General features: G+C 43.3%; 1 protein-coding gene across 2 annotated transcripts; it reads left to right on the top strand.

The window, feature by feature from the left end:
- Window positions 1-9,859: 9,859 nt before the first annotated feature.
- On the top strand, window positions 9,860-11,569 carry LOC141836531 (alpha-amylase isozyme 3A-like). Of its 2 annotated transcripts, XM_074724045.1 has the most exons (4): window positions 9,860-9,988; window positions 10,079-10,211; window positions 10,266-11,071; window positions 11,163-11,569. In XM_074724045.1, the coding sequence occupies exons 1-4, from the start codon at window positions 9,899-9,901 to the stop codon at window positions 11,412-11,414; spliced, it is 1,281 nt and encodes a 426-aa protein (XP_074580146.1). In that variant the 5' UTR covers window positions 9,860-9,898; the 3' UTR covers window positions 11,415-11,569. The 2 variants fall into 2 exon arrangements, with proteins under 2 accessions (XP_074580146.1, XP_074580147.1); XM_074724046.1 differs by lacking the exon at window positions 9,860-9,988 and having other exon boundaries at window positions 10,090-10,171.
- The last annotated feature ends 515 nt before the right edge of the window (window positions 11,570-12,084 follow it).

Here is a 12,084-nt window from a genome sequence, read left to right as displayed (position 1 = left end):
TTTTTAGCCCAAGACTACATTATCTTACATCGGGAAGGCCCAACTCATAGCCTCAACCCTCCAGAATGTAGAGTGTTACTGGATGCCCACATTGCCCATCCCTAGTGGAGTCGTTAATCGCATTCACAGGATCTACAGGTCTTTTATGTGGATCACTTAATGTCCGTTAATTGCATGGGTAGAGTTGTGTCGGTCGAAGAGTGAGGGTGGTCTTGGCTTGAGGGACTTGAGAGCCTGGAACCTTGCCTTATTGGCTAAGGTCCTGTGGCTCATTTAGGACAAGTAGGATGCACTATGGATCAAATGGGTGCATCACATGTACTTACAACAAGTGGGGTTCTAGGAGTGGTCAGTTAGGCATACTGATTCATCGCTCATCAAGCAAGTGCTTCACTGTTGGGATCGTCCCAGTGCAATGCGTGTGTTCTCACATTTTGAAAACGTGCGCAGTGAAAATAAATAAATAATTAAAGCTAATTATTATCATACAACACACGCATGCATAAACAGGAATTAACAGTGTACAAGACATGACAGGAAATTAAAATTTACAGAATAATAAATTATTCTAAATGCGTACCATTTCAATGACGTTGAGCAATGTTGGTATCAATCGAGATCCTTGTATAAGGCCTACACGGCCTATCCATACTACAAAATATGGATTTATACAAGTAAACAAAAGTAAAGGTGACCCACACGGCCACTTACACATCCTACACATGCATATCAAAGATAACACATACTAACTATGAAATAAAGGTCCACACCCAGTAAATATGATATGCACCACAAAACCGAACAGGTCTAAGAAAATCCATACGACATAGATCAAGTCCTGACACAATTACTGAAAACATAGCAAAAACCAAAAAGGGTTGAAGTCAACTTGACAGGGGGACTAGCAGCTCGGCTCTCCAGACAGACGTCAATCTGAAAAGAAAGAAATCAACGGAGTGAGTTCAAGGAACTCAGCGGATATCTAACAGATATGTACAATAAGCTAACTAGCAGTAATAACCATGCCTGTATAGTAAGAAAAGCACAACTGAACCACAAAAAGAAAGTTATACATACCAGAATCATATATATTAACACCACGGCACGAACCCTGCAACAGATTGCAAGGTCGCCAAACCAATGCATAAGGTCTCCTGATGTACCACTAACCCATGAGTGGCAGTGTATGCAGATCATGTAACTAACGACGGGCTCAGACTACAAAGGAGCCGATGATCGCTAGTATGCAATCCTGTAGCGACGGGCTCAGACTAAACTATAAAGGAGCCGGTGATCGCTAGTATGCAATCCTGGGGCGACGGGCTCAGACTATAAAGGAGCCTATGATCGCTAGTATGCAATCCTGGGGCGACGGGCTCAGACTATAAAGGAGCCGATGATCGCTAGTATGCAATCATGTAGAGATGGTGCATGACACTAATGCGTATAATAACTACCAGTCTATGCTCAGTAAGAAACAGTATATCAAAACAAAGAAATTACTACATATCTATCATAAGGCAAGTAAACAAGTAGCAGGTAAAAAGACATACCACCTGATATACACATGAAACAAGTATTAATATACCAGGGCATATATAAAAGCATACAATTATTACTAGCTATAGCGATATTATACATATCAAACGACATATCTAAAGAGATGAGTCGAGATACCCGCCTTCCGAAAGTAGTCCGTGTCGGAAGGGAACCTCCGTCCAGAAATTCGATAGTAAGTCAATGTCCGGAACGACGCTGGTCGGAGCGATCGCGGGGAAGAAGCAACTCGCGGCCGGCTTCCCTATCTGCATGCGACGAAGCGAAGGGGGAAGAGGAGGGGAGAGGGCGTCGCTGTGGTTGGAGAAGGAGGAAGAATCAGAGTAGGGGAAGGATGATCGAGGCAATCGGGGGATCGAATTTCCTATTTTAAAGAGGAGCTACAGTAGCCCAATTTAATCTTAATCGGCGAAAAACACGCAACAGCATTTGTCGCGTTCATTTTCAGGGTTTTCTAACTATCACTGGAAATTGTATTCCCGGTGTAATTTTTGGTGATCAATCTTTGACCTCCGAATTAGGACAAACAGTCGGAACTTTTCCGACGAAGATGCGATTGTTCTCCAATAGCTTCATAAGCTTTCAGCAATGGCTCCTCCGACAGAAACTTCACAAGTCATAGCCTATTGGACAATGAATTCAGACGGTATCAAAAGACCAAAAAAATTCACAAGTTACGACCATAGATGACAATATTTGATAACAGTTTCAATAAAACTCCTATCGTTCAGGAAGAAAAACGAACGGGGCACGATCCAGGACGGAGAAACCACTTTCTCGCATGTCAATGAAGAAGATGTTGGACTTCCCTTCTTCCTCACAGACACTGTTAATGCCCTATTTTAAAACAGGGCAGCGTCTCACGGTCAGCTGTCGGAACCATGCATCGCCATCAGCCACTGCCTAGATGCGTCGCCGCCAGCCACTGCCGAGATGCACCGCCACCAGCAATTAGGAGAGAAACAGAGCAAAGGTTTTGTCCAATGGCGTTCGTGCGGAGGAGAAGAATCAACTAGGGTTTCCGGCCATTGTCTCCGGCCGGCTTCTTCACCGCGACTGGCCACGCTACAATCGCCGAAAGCCATGCGCGGCTAGGAGAGCTCTGCACTGCACAACGAGGAGAAGAGCTCTGCGTAGTGAGGAGGAGATCAACACGGACGGTGGTGCTCCCTCAGCCGTTTTCTTCCTCCCTGCGGGTGGCGCGTGCTCGGGAGGGAGAAGCATCGACGTTGCAGTTTGGAGGCAGCAGTAGAGGTTGGAGAGGATGAATAAGAGTCGCGCGGGGGAAAAAATTCAATCAAGGGGTTTTGAGTGTTGAAGATCGGGAGATGGCTAGAGAGGGGGAGTGAATAGCCTCTCTTCGAAACTCGATTTTCTCCTACAAAAACTTAGTACGCAATAGAAAATAGAAGAAACTAGCTAATAGAACAAAGACAAGGCAAACACGAGGATATACGAGGTTCGGGGATAACTTGCCCCTACTCCTCGGCGTGTCCGTAAGGTGGGCGATCCCTTGATCTTCGGTAGATCACACCCCGGATGAATCCGGCTAAATGATGTCTCCTTCTTGGTGGAATAACCTCTCCACAACCAATCTCAAGGATATATGTTAGGTACAGAGATTATAGAAGAAGATTCAAGATTGAGGCCAACAAAATAGTGAACTTATAGCACAGCCTCAACACACAGAAAAACCTCAAGCAGAAGAGAGCAAGAGCACCAGCTCCTTGCACCACCTCAGGCAGAGAGCTTCAAAGAAGAGCAATGAACGCAAGCAAGCAGAGAACACCACAGAAAGCACACACAACCCTTTTTTTCGATCGTTGTTCTCTCTTCTCCTTCATCTCTTCTTTTAGTCTCCTCACTTCTGCTCGTTCAACGGTCGCCTGAGTCCACTGCACACTGAACCTTGCTGAGCCATCTGAGCTCTCTAGCACCACACTGAGGTCTCCTCCAGTTGTTGGACCACGCTCCTCTCAGCACACTGTGTGCAGCTCAGTCTCCCGCTATCTTTTACCTGAAAAACAAAGGTCGACAAACTGCCATAATAGAAAGCCAAACCTTGACTCTTCCTGTTCTTCATTCGAGTTCAAACTTCATCTGCAAACTCAAAGATGGATTAGCAAAGCAATATCAGAAGAAACAGAAATCAGAAATGAGCAGAGCAGAAGTCTGAATACGATCAGAAATGGCTTAATCGATCAGGCCATCGATTAAACGTCGTAATTCTTTTCTCTGTAAACCGTGTAATCGATCAAGCCTAAGCAACAATCGATTACCACATATCTTAATCGATCCGTTGGTCGATTAAGATATGGTAATCGATCAGGTGATCGATTATCGATCGTTAAATGCATTCCTCATTAAGCTTGTAATCAATCAACTGATCGATTACCGTTGACCATAATCGATTGCCCAATCGATTATGGTGTGTTCTGTGGGTTTTTCGAATTCTTACAGAATGTTCTGTAATCGATCATCAGATCGACTAACCAACTAGCACTTGGTTAATCGATTCACCCATTGATTACACCAGAATGAATTTGAAACCCGTGTAATCTAATCACTTGGTTAACTTGGGTCTCATCCGAACCAACCACATTGGATCATGTATTCAGAGAATAGACTCCCAAGCCTCCTCTGACAATGATTCGGTCCGAAGACAGGCTACCAAGCCTTCTCCGACCATAGTTCGGTACAGAGAACGAGCTACCGAGCCCTCTCTGACCTAATCTGGAGAACGAGCTACCAAACCCTCTCCCACTCCATCCGATCCAGAAAATGAGCTACCGAGCCCTCTCTGACCTAGTCCGGAGAACGAGCTACCGAGCCCTCTTTGACTCCATCCGGTCCAGAGAACGAGCTACCGAGCCCTCTCTGACCTAGTCCGGAGAACGAGCTACCGAGCCCTCTCCGACTCCATCTGGTTCAGAGAACGAGCTACCGAGCCCTCTTTGACCTAGTCCGGAGAACGAGCTACCGAGCCCTCTCTGACCTAGTCAGGAGAACGATCTACCAAGCCCTCTCCGACTCTATCTGTCATGGGTCAATCTGAATATATTGAACTTAATTCTTGTCCAACTAAAATAAACTTAAATCTGTGTCAATCATCAAAACAGCAATCGGGACAAACTGCATCAACATTGAGGAGCTACAATAATATAAAGGTTGAATTGGAATTTAGGGTTTTTCTCGTTACTATAGCGAACCCGAATGAACCGATACTGTAGCAAATCAGGTTCAAACTTGATTCGCTTGGTTCAATAACCAAACGACCTTCAATTTGACCTAAACTAGTTTTGTTCAATTCATTTTCACAAGACGAAGCTTCTCATCGCATCTGTCTTACCAAAATCTCTTCCATCATGAACCAAACCAAGTTGATTCAATTTGATTCAAAACTAAATCATTTGGTTCACTAACCAAACGACCACTGATTTGAACGAAATCAGTTTCGTTTATTTCATCTTTGTAAGATAAATTTCATCATATTATCCTTTGTTTGGTCTAACCAGACTTTATTTCTCTCATTCTGAGAATCCAATTCTCAAACTCGTTTTAAGTCCTTTGGAGAACTTGTTGTGCGTGTAACCCAATAAGTTTCCGATTATATTGATCGCTCGTAATTAACTATTAATTATGAAACGACCATGAGTGACACCTAGTAATACATCATGATCCTCAATTGATTGAAAAATCAATGATTGATTCCAGAACATCTTCTAAACATTTCAGCAGCTACACTGAATCATGTCTCACTCCTTTCACCGTCTTATACCCGCTTGGTTCAGGACATGGTCTATGTGTCGGTCTCCACTAGGCTGACTACATCACACCTAGCCCAAGCTGCTTTCTTGTCCTATGGATTCAAGTTACTTGTACATGTATCCAAGAGTATCGTACTCTTAACATGTAATGCTTTGGCGAAAGACTTTTAGTAATAATCCTTACAAGCGACCGCAAGGTATACGTCTCCTTTTAAAGGAGCGGTGAATCCTCTGTGGTCTATTCAAACACCTTCAGACACTTCGACTTATACCCAATCATTTCGGGTCCACACCTCCTCGGAGATGCTTGCTTAAGATGTCAAAGTATAAGCTTCCATGACCAAGGTGACTTGAATACCGCAAGTCAAAAGAAATTCGCACTTAAGTTGCACTGAGATCTTCATTGACATATGTATCGAACCATATGAAGTCTCAAAGCAGGTCACTCCAATGAACTAGTTACCTTTAACCAGCATCCATGTTTAACTCTCAACATCTAAAGTCTCCAACAGTGAGATCAGCTACTTGGCTAATCAAGGAGTTCAAAACGTGTTAGTCTCGACAGAATCGATGACGTTTGTACTCATCAATTCCTCGACTAGGGATAATTTTAATACATTCATAATTACACGTGTAGAGATGCTCACTAGTTGTGATCCAATCACAAATTCTTTCACGCTATGAATCGTATTACGGACATTCAGTATTCGAGTTTAAGATCCACTCAAACACATATGGAATGTGCACTCAAATAGTAAATTGCTATTTATCCAATAAATAATATAACCATAAGGTGATTGCCTTAGGACACCTCTCAAATTTAACATTCACATCCAAGACAGTGTCCTGACAGCATCAGTAGTCTAGCGGTCGCAGAGCAACTCCTAGCTACATGGTTTAGGCAGCAGTAGGGGGTGTCAGATGGCCCTATGATCACTTTCAAGATACCAGGCCACAACAACCATAGGTGAAAACGGTCTGGTAGAAGCCCATTCAGCCGAGCAATGCTTTCACATTATGGCTCCTAGCATGTGGGAAACTACTAGTGCCCACCAGGCAGGATTGCCTGAAGGACCTATGCTACATATTCTGCCATCCATCTATGGGGGCGGATTCGAGTTTGGCTACAAATGAGGTCAGAGATGACCACGTACCAGAGCATGTTGTGGACCTTTCGAAGGTAGTACAGGGGGCATTCATCATTACTATGGCACGTCACCTTGCCATGGCGACACTGGTACATTATATATGGATTGCGAGGAATCGCAACATGCACGGGAGGAGGAGATTGGATGAGGAGGCGGTCATTCGGAAGGCCTAGACACATGTCTACCAAATACTTGGCATCTACTCCGATCGAGTACTATGGCAGGGTAACACCTTCTAGGGCATGCAGTATTTTGGATATTGCCCTAGCATACAATCTGCACATACATTCATGGATACCCACTCCGGGCCTACATGGGCACACATTTTGGGCATGTAGGGGTGACACTATTTTTTTGGGCATGTTGGTTTTTGGAATAGAGACTTATCATACATTCATACATACATACACACATACATGCATTTCTACTTTATTGCACACATAGGTTAGATAGGTTGTGGCACATGTATATGCATAGACTCATGAGTTGATGGTGCATTCATTTTGTTAAAAAAAAGGTGAATAGATCCACCTTGAATGATCTATCTAGTCCGTAGCAAACAGCTCACGGTAAAGATGTTTCAAATCCATTTATGATTGAGATTTTGTCTAAAAGCCTATGAAGGTGAATAGGTCCACCAGAAAGGTCTATTTAGTCCGTAGCAAACAACTCGCAGTAAAGACACTTTAAATTCATTTTTGGCTTTGCCAAAAAGCCTAAGAGGGTGAATAGATCCACCAGAAAGATCTATCTAGTCCGCAGCAAACAACGACAGTAAAGATACAACAAATCTATTGATAGCTAGCCACTTGCTAAAAGTGTGCAGATCGTTGACACCGATAGGCGATGATGACACATGCAACGTGCGGAGCTCCTGACAGGACTGCGGATGATCTTGGACACTACCAGAGCATGGTGGTTGGAGGAGGTGGAGGAGGAGGACTATGACTGTATGTGACGCTGAGACAGACGATTGTCGGACTTCTGTGGCAGCGCCTACAACATCCAGGCAGTTGATGGCTTGTGGCAGTGTCGGGGTAGGGGGCGGTTGATGCTTCTGGGTGACATGGCTTGGGTGTTGGGCCTGTTTTGCACCTGCATGCATGATATAGTGAGAGACACACAATAGTGATGGTATTCATGTGAGCACGTATACAATATACCTTAGATGCTTGCTCAGATCTAACAGTTCATCAGACATGTCATGAGCCAGAGTCTTATGTGCTTTTGTATGATTGTGTTTTCCTCTTTGATGATATATATTTACCCTTTCATAAAAAAAGTTGAGCCTACTCATGCGACATGGGCTTGGGTTTTTGTTTATACTTCTTGTAGGTGAGTCGAGCTTACATATGTAATATCGGCTTGAGTTTTTGTTCATACTTCCTGTAGGTGAGTCGAGCCTACATATGTGATATATGCTTGGGCTTGGGTTTTTGTTCACACTTCTTGTAGGTGAGTTGGGTCTACATATGTGATATAGGCTTGGGCTTTTCCCTCAAGCCTTAATGAAGAGGTGTATAAATATATCTCCATAGAACAAAGAAAAGGAGGTTTTTATTTTTCTCCTCTTGTTTTTATTTTTGCCGCCCATCCAGAGGGTCTTACCCCTCTTGTGTCGCCTACGACCCTTCCCCCTCTACTCTTCTCCTCACTTGGATTATCTTTGAAAGGAAGAACTCTTAGAGCCGTCGATTTTCCTCTTTGAAGTTGTCGGCCTCTCTTCTTCTCTCGTGTGTCTCTTTGATATAGATAGTACCAAATTGAGAGACAACTTATGACTTGCGAAGTCATCTTGAAGATATCTTGATATGGATACGAATAGAGGTAAGTCTTGTGAAACTTATTAGGTGATTTCTTTTCATCTAATATCGTCAAAAAGGTAACATTTAAACAATTTTTTTATCTACATTTATGTCTTGCACATGTATGCTTATATTTTTCAAGATGTATAAAATTTTTTAAAAAATTTATTTCATTTCCGCTGCATATTTTTTAAAAATATACATTAGTATTCCGTATAAAAAAACCTAATAGATTTGGATGAGAAGATGGAAGAGAAAGCAAAATAGGCTTTGTGGTAGTGGCCTATACACGAGGGAGGGCTAATAGTGGGATCACAATGAGGATAATTCCTAGCTAGCTAAAACAAGATGGCAATTGCTTGTTCAAAAGATGAAGCGTGTTGGAAGATATTGGCGAAGTCATTATTCCCTTGTGACCACATACTGACGTCAACTACGTATTTAGAAGAATAAATAAAAAATCTGAGGGCAAAATTTGAATTATAAAAAAACATTAGTTTATCCAAAGGTGGGTAGATGTTCAATTTGCACCAACAACATTTTACCAAAGGCTAGGCTACAAAGTGGGTATGACCAATCATGAGTTGACGTTGTTGGTTGAAGACTGATATACAGCGTATTATTGATTGGTAACAGTCAACATACCCTACTTATAATTATTAATTTATCCAAAATATCTTTTTATTTTTCAGCCAATTTACTTGCAAGAATACGTACGGCGGGTTAAAATATATAATCAACTTAAGCAGTGCAGTTTTAAATCAAAACAATTTCAAGGCAGTGCAGTACTCTAAACAAATATTAATTCATATTAAGGAAATTAAGGATATATAGTATGGAATGTTGGTTGTGAGAAGCACGGTAGCGTTGCCGGAACACTGGGACTAATGGAGCACCATACATTAATTGTCATATACCTATTGCTGTCAATTGGAGTTGGACCTGCTAGACTGGCTTGCTCTGCTAAATAATTTAGACAAATTAAATTAAAATTTTATTAATTTATTTTAAGATGAGTTAATCAATCTAGATCTATGATCCACATGAATTAGTCCACGACCCGTATAGATTGGCCACGGAATTGAGAAAGTTTATTTATTTATTTTAAATTTTAAAATTAAAATAAAAAATTTCATGAATTAATGAGATCCGTTTACATTATAATTTAAATTTAAAAATTTTAACTTATCAATTTAAATTATAATCTAAATTTAACATTTTTAATATTTTTTTATTTTTTAACAGATTTGTAATTTGATCCACTAACTCGCAACTTGTCTTTGGATTGAATTGAATTAGATTAAAAAAATTTTAATTCACCAAATTAGTAGATCATTCATCTGTCTTATCTCGTATAATAAATTTTAAATAGATTAATTTGTTCCATTATAAATCGATCCGTTTCACATGTCCTATCTTTCTTCTCCTTTCAGTTAGCTAACAGATCCTTCCTTCCTTCTTGACGTGTGGGTCCACGAGGGAATGTACAGCAGAACAGCTAACTAAAAGTCATCAACGTTGACTCAGGCAGCTCTATCGACTAGCTCTTTCTATACTCTCTCTATATAAAGGCATCGAGCCAGTCTTTTCTGAGAAGTAGGCATCAGGATTGAAGCCAAAGATGAGGAACCATTTTGTTGTTTCCTCCTCTTTTTTCCTGCTTCTGCTTGTTCTCGTTCCCGACGTGTCTCTGTCGCAGATTCTCTTCCAGGTACCGATCATATATACAATACTCAACTCGATCCATAGATACGCAGGTTTCTGTATTAATTTACACGACTTAAAATCATGTGCACCGCAGGGTTTCAATTGGCAATCCTGGAATCAGCAGGGAGGTTGGTACAACTTGCTGAGGGGCAAAGTTTCCGATATTGCCGACGCCGGAGTCACCCACGTCTGGCTTCCTCCGCCGTCTCAGTCCGTCAGTCAGCAAGGTCTGGCTATCAGTTTGAATCTTGTCTGTATAAAATTTAAACCCTTGGCTGCAGGTTATATGCCGGGCAGGCTGTACGACCTGGACGCTTCCAAGTATGGGAGCCGGGCGGAGCTTAAGGCGCTGGTGGCGGCGTTTCACGACAGAGGCATCAAGTGCGTCGCCGACGTCGTCATCAATCACCGGTGCGCCGAGAGGAAAGATGGGCGGGGGATATGGTGCATCTTCGAAGGGGGCACGGACGACAGCCGCCTGGATTGGGGTCCCCACATGATCTGCCGCGACGACACGGAGTACTCCGACGGCACCGGCAACCTCGACACGGGAGCCGACTTCCAGCCGGCGCCCGACATCGACCACCTCAACGCGCAAGTCCAGCGCGAGCTCTCGGACTGGCTGACTTGGCTCGGGACCGAGATCGGCTTCGACGGCTGGAGGCTCGACTTCGCCAGGGGGTACTCAGCCAGCGCGGCCAAGGTCTACGCGGACCGCGCCCAGCCAAGCTTCGTGGTGGCCGAGATCTGGAAGTCGCTGGACACCGGAAGCGACGGGAAGCCAGCGTACGACCAGGACGGGAGACGGCAGGAGCTGGTCGACTGGGTCCGACAGGTGGGCGGCCCCGCGACGGCATTCGACTTCACCACCAAGGGGATTCTGCAAGCTGCGGTGGAGAACGAGCTGTGGAGGATGATCGATCCTCAAGGCAAGCCGCCGGGAATGATCGGATGGTGGCCGGAGAAGGCGGTCACTTTCGTCGACAACCACGATACAGGTTCCACGCAGAGGCTGTGGCCTTTCCCTTCCGACAAAGTGATGCAAGGCTACACCTACATCCTCACTCATCCAGGGATCCCCTCCATCGTGAGCTCCACGTTCCCTAAATATGCACTCGATCTCATACAAAAAACGATGAATTAATCTCTAATTCTTTGTTTTCCACGGCATGCTGCAGTTTTACGATCACATGTTCGATTGGGGGTTGGAGAAGGAGATAAGGCAACTGAGCGCGATCAGGGCGAGGAACGGAATCCATCCGGCTAGCGCGCTGAGGATATTGACCGCGGAGGCTGACCTTTACGTGGCCATGGTGGACGAAAAAGTAATCGCGAAGATCGGGTCAAGATACAGCGTCGGGAATCTCATCCCTCCTGGCTTTCACATCGTCGCCTCTGGGAAGGACTACTGTGTCTGGGAAAAGCAGTAATAATAATCTATAGATGTAGATATATAATATGATCGAAGAGCTCCTTTGATATGAGCATTAAGTTGATGTGTCGATCTTCAATAAGAGCAGATTAATGCTCCTCTACATCGTATATATATTTTTGGTTGTCAGAAATATAATTATGGTTATCTTTATTCTCCTCTACCTTTAACACAAGGTGAACTTTAAGTTAGTTTTTGTTGTATGACTTTTTTTTAAGGTACGGTAAATATGCATATATCAAAAGAAATATAGAAGCACTAAGCGTCTACAAAACGGTAGACATATATCTGGATCTCAAGGAAGATCCTCCCTACGTTGGACTCTTCACATCGATTCTTAGTTTGTCACAAAAGATAAACTATACAAGTGATGGCAAGGTATTGCGCCTTGCTTATAGGCGACCCTTGCCCACGATACAATCTTGGGAGCACCTGAATTAGTCGTGTTGCCATGCTGATCTCATGCTAAATCCCAATCAGGTCCACACCTTATCCCAAATCAGTTTAGTCTCGAGGCACTGAAAGAAAACATGCGAGTTGGACTTGTCCTCATGTTTGCACAGCCGCCACACCTTCCGTCACTATAATTAGCGACGATAATAAATATTTTCGTCGCTAACTCCCTATCAGAAGAACTCCTGGAGCCGCCAGCTATGATATCTTCTTGG

The sequence above is a fragment of the Curcuma longa genome, chromosome 10 (assembly GCF_044706935.1).
Source record: "Curcuma longa cultivar G26 ecotype Majalengka, Jawa Barat chromosome 10, ITB_CL_G26_1.1, whole genome shotgun sequence".
Taxonomy (NCBI): domain Eukaryota; kingdom Viridiplantae; phylum Streptophyta; class Magnoliopsida; order Zingiberales; family Zingiberaceae; genus Curcuma; species Curcuma longa.
Note: the sequence above shows the minus strand (reverse complement) of the source record. Positions and strands in the feature narration are given on the sequence as shown.

Bases quoted from the DNA above. Each gene is read 5' to 3' on its own strand.
- LOC141836531 (XM_074724045.1), top strand. From the start codon at position 9,899: ATGAGGAACCATTTTGTTGTTTCCTCCTCTTTTTTCCTGCTTCTGCTT. The intron at 10,212-10,265 runs GTCTGGCTATCA...CCTTGGCTGCAG, and splicing joins TCAGTCCGTCAGTCAGCAAG to GTTATATGCCGGGCAGGCTG. The intron at 11,072-11,162 runs GTGAGCTCCACG...GGCATGCTGCAG, and splicing joins ATCCAGGGATCCCCTCCATC to TTTTACGATCACATGTTCGA.